Source organism: Ictalurus punctatus, chromosome 4 (assembly GCF_001660625.3).
Source record: "Ictalurus punctatus breed USDA103 chromosome 4, Coco_2.0, whole genome shotgun sequence".
Taxonomy (NCBI): domain Eukaryota; kingdom Metazoa; phylum Chordata; class Actinopteri; order Siluriformes; family Ictaluridae; genus Ictalurus; species Ictalurus punctatus.
Window position 1 is genome coordinate 622,501 of NC_071284.1, and position 2,500 is coordinate 625,000.

At 44.8% G+C, this 2,500-nt stretch overlaps 1 protein-coding gene across 1 annotated transcript in view; it reads right to left on the reverse strand.

Moving 5' to 3' along the window:
* vwf (von Willebrand factor) overlaps positions 1–2,500 on the reverse strand; it is a 34,464-nt gene that overhangs the window by 27,566 nt on the left and 4,398 nt on the right. The window contains exons 5-7 of the mRNA XM_053677788.1: positions 2,208–2,416; positions 724–845; positions 88–301 (exon numbers count right to left, since the gene is read on the reverse strand). Coding sequence (XP_053533763.1) covers positions 88–301; positions 724–845; positions 2,208–2,416 — 545 coding nt within the window. The remainder of the gene's footprint in view (positions 1–87; positions 302–723; positions 846–2,207; positions 2,417–2,500) is intronic.

The following is a 2,500-nucleotide window of genomic DNA, read 5'->3' on the forward strand; positions in this document are numbered from 1 at the left end:
TATGTGCATATGTAAAGTGTGTGTGTGTGTGCGTGTGTGTGTGTGTGTGTGTGTGTGTGTGTGTGTGTGTGTGTGTGTGTTACGCACTGCACCGGGTCTGTGTGTGCCAGCCGTGCAAGACGAGTCCGTGGCTGGCGCAGGTGCGTGCGTACTCCAGCAGGGCGTTGCACACACACTCCTCACCGTCTCTGCAGTGACACACATCTGACTCACACACCACCACGAACGCATCTACATCTACCAGATGGTTACAGTGCAGGAACACTGCAGAGGTGCGCAGAATCTCACACTGCGACATCAACTACACACACACACACACACACACACACACACACACACACACACACACACACACTTTAACTCTGATTCACATTTCACACCGATCAGTAACTCAAATAATCCAGTCCAATTCACAGGTGATGATCGACAGGTGATTATAGACAGGTGATGACTGACAGGTGATGACTGACAGGTGATGACTGACAGGTGATGACTGACAGGTGATGATTGATAGGTGATGACTGACAGGTGATGACTGACAGGTGATGATTGATAGGTGATGACTGACAGGTGATGATTGATAGGTGATGAATGACAGGTGATGATTGGCAGGTGATGACTGGCAGGTGATGACTGGCAGGTGATGACTGGCAGGTGATGACTGGCAGGTGATGATTGGCAGGTGATGAATGACAGGTGATGATTGGCAGGTGATGTCCTGACCTGTGCTGAGTCTTTCGTAGTGTTACAGGTCTGAGACGGTGCTTTCACTCGCTTACACACTTTTTCTGCATCATTACGGGCCCAAGAATTGGCAAAGTCATATGGGTCCTCTGTGAGAAAACCTAAACACACACACACACACACACACACACACACACACACACACACACACACACACACACACACACAGATTATTTTCCTATAGTAGCATGTCCCCAAGTGTTTTATTCCTCTTACACCACAGCAATTTACCAACAATTACAATTTATTTATTTATTAAAGAACGACACGACATACTTTTAATACATTTATAGTTACAGTTAATGCAGTGAACATCTGTACAACCAGTCAATTCCTGCTGTCACTTACGTTATAGCAGCTATAATCACTCGTTCCCTCTCCATCCCTCTCTCTATTCTCTCTCTCTATTCTCTCTCTATTCCCTCTCTCTATTCTCTCTCTCTATTCTCTCTTTATTCTCTCTCTCTATTCTCTCTCTCTATTCTCTCTCTCTATTCTCTCTCTATTCTCTCTCTCTATTCTCTCTCTCTATTCTCTCTCTCTATTCCCTCTCTATTCTCTCTCTATTCCCTCTCTCTATTCTCTCTCTCTATTCCCTCTCTCTATTCTCTCTCTATTCTCTCTCTATTCCCTCTCTCTATTCTCTCTCTCTATTCCCTCTCTCTATTCTCTCTCTCTCTATTCTCTCTCTCTATTCTCTCTCTCTATTCTCTCTTTATTCTCTCTCTCTATTCTCTCTCTTTATTCTCTCCTTTATTCTCTCTTTATTCCCTCTCTCTTTATTCTCTCTCTCTATTCTCTCTCTTTATTCTCTCCTTTATTCTCTCTCTTTATTCTCTCTCTCTATTCTCTCTCTTTATTCTCTCCTTTATTCTCTCTTTATTCCCTCTCTCTTTATTCTCTCTCTTTATTCTCTCTCTTTATTCTCTCTCTTTATTCCCTCTCTCTTTATTCCCTCTCTCTTTATTCTCTCCTTTATTCTCTCTCTTTATTCTCTCTCTTTATTCCCTCTCTCTTTATTCTCTCTCTCTATTCTCTCTCTTTATTCTCTCCTTTATTCTCTCTCTTTATTCCCTCTCTCTTTATTCCCTCTCTTTATTCTCTCTCTTTATTCTCTTCAAGTTAATAAGATAAAGAAGTCTTTAATATAAATCTGCGCTACTGTCAGATCTGCTGTTAGAGAAAATTATTCAACACCTTCTGACCCGATCACAATCCAGAACTCAGCAGCGCTGCAGGACAAGAGGTGTTACCACCCCCCCACACCCACCCCCCACCCCCACACCCACCCCCCACCCCCAATTTAAACACAGATGATGAATGTCGAAGTCGAATGTCAGAGATATTGAGGAAATTCCAGGGAACAGTAAACACTCCCACACTCGAGTCCTGAGAAAGTGCGCAGTGACTTCCCGTGTTTAGTCTAAGGTGAAGCTCCACCCATTTCCCCCCTGATGATTTACCTTCTTGTGCTGTGTAGTCGTCTCTGGGGGCGGAGTTAAAGTTCCCACACAGGCCGCAGGTTCGGTTCTGGTGCTGTTTGCTGAGCGTGATCTGGATGTTGTGAGTCGGGTCGACGTGAACAGAGAAGCCGAACTCATCACTCCACAAACGCACACTGCCCAACTCATAACCCGCAAACACCGAGTTAGAGGCGTAGGGGAGCTGGAGCCTACACACACACACACACACACACACACACACACACACACACACCACACACACACCACACACACACACACACCACACACACACA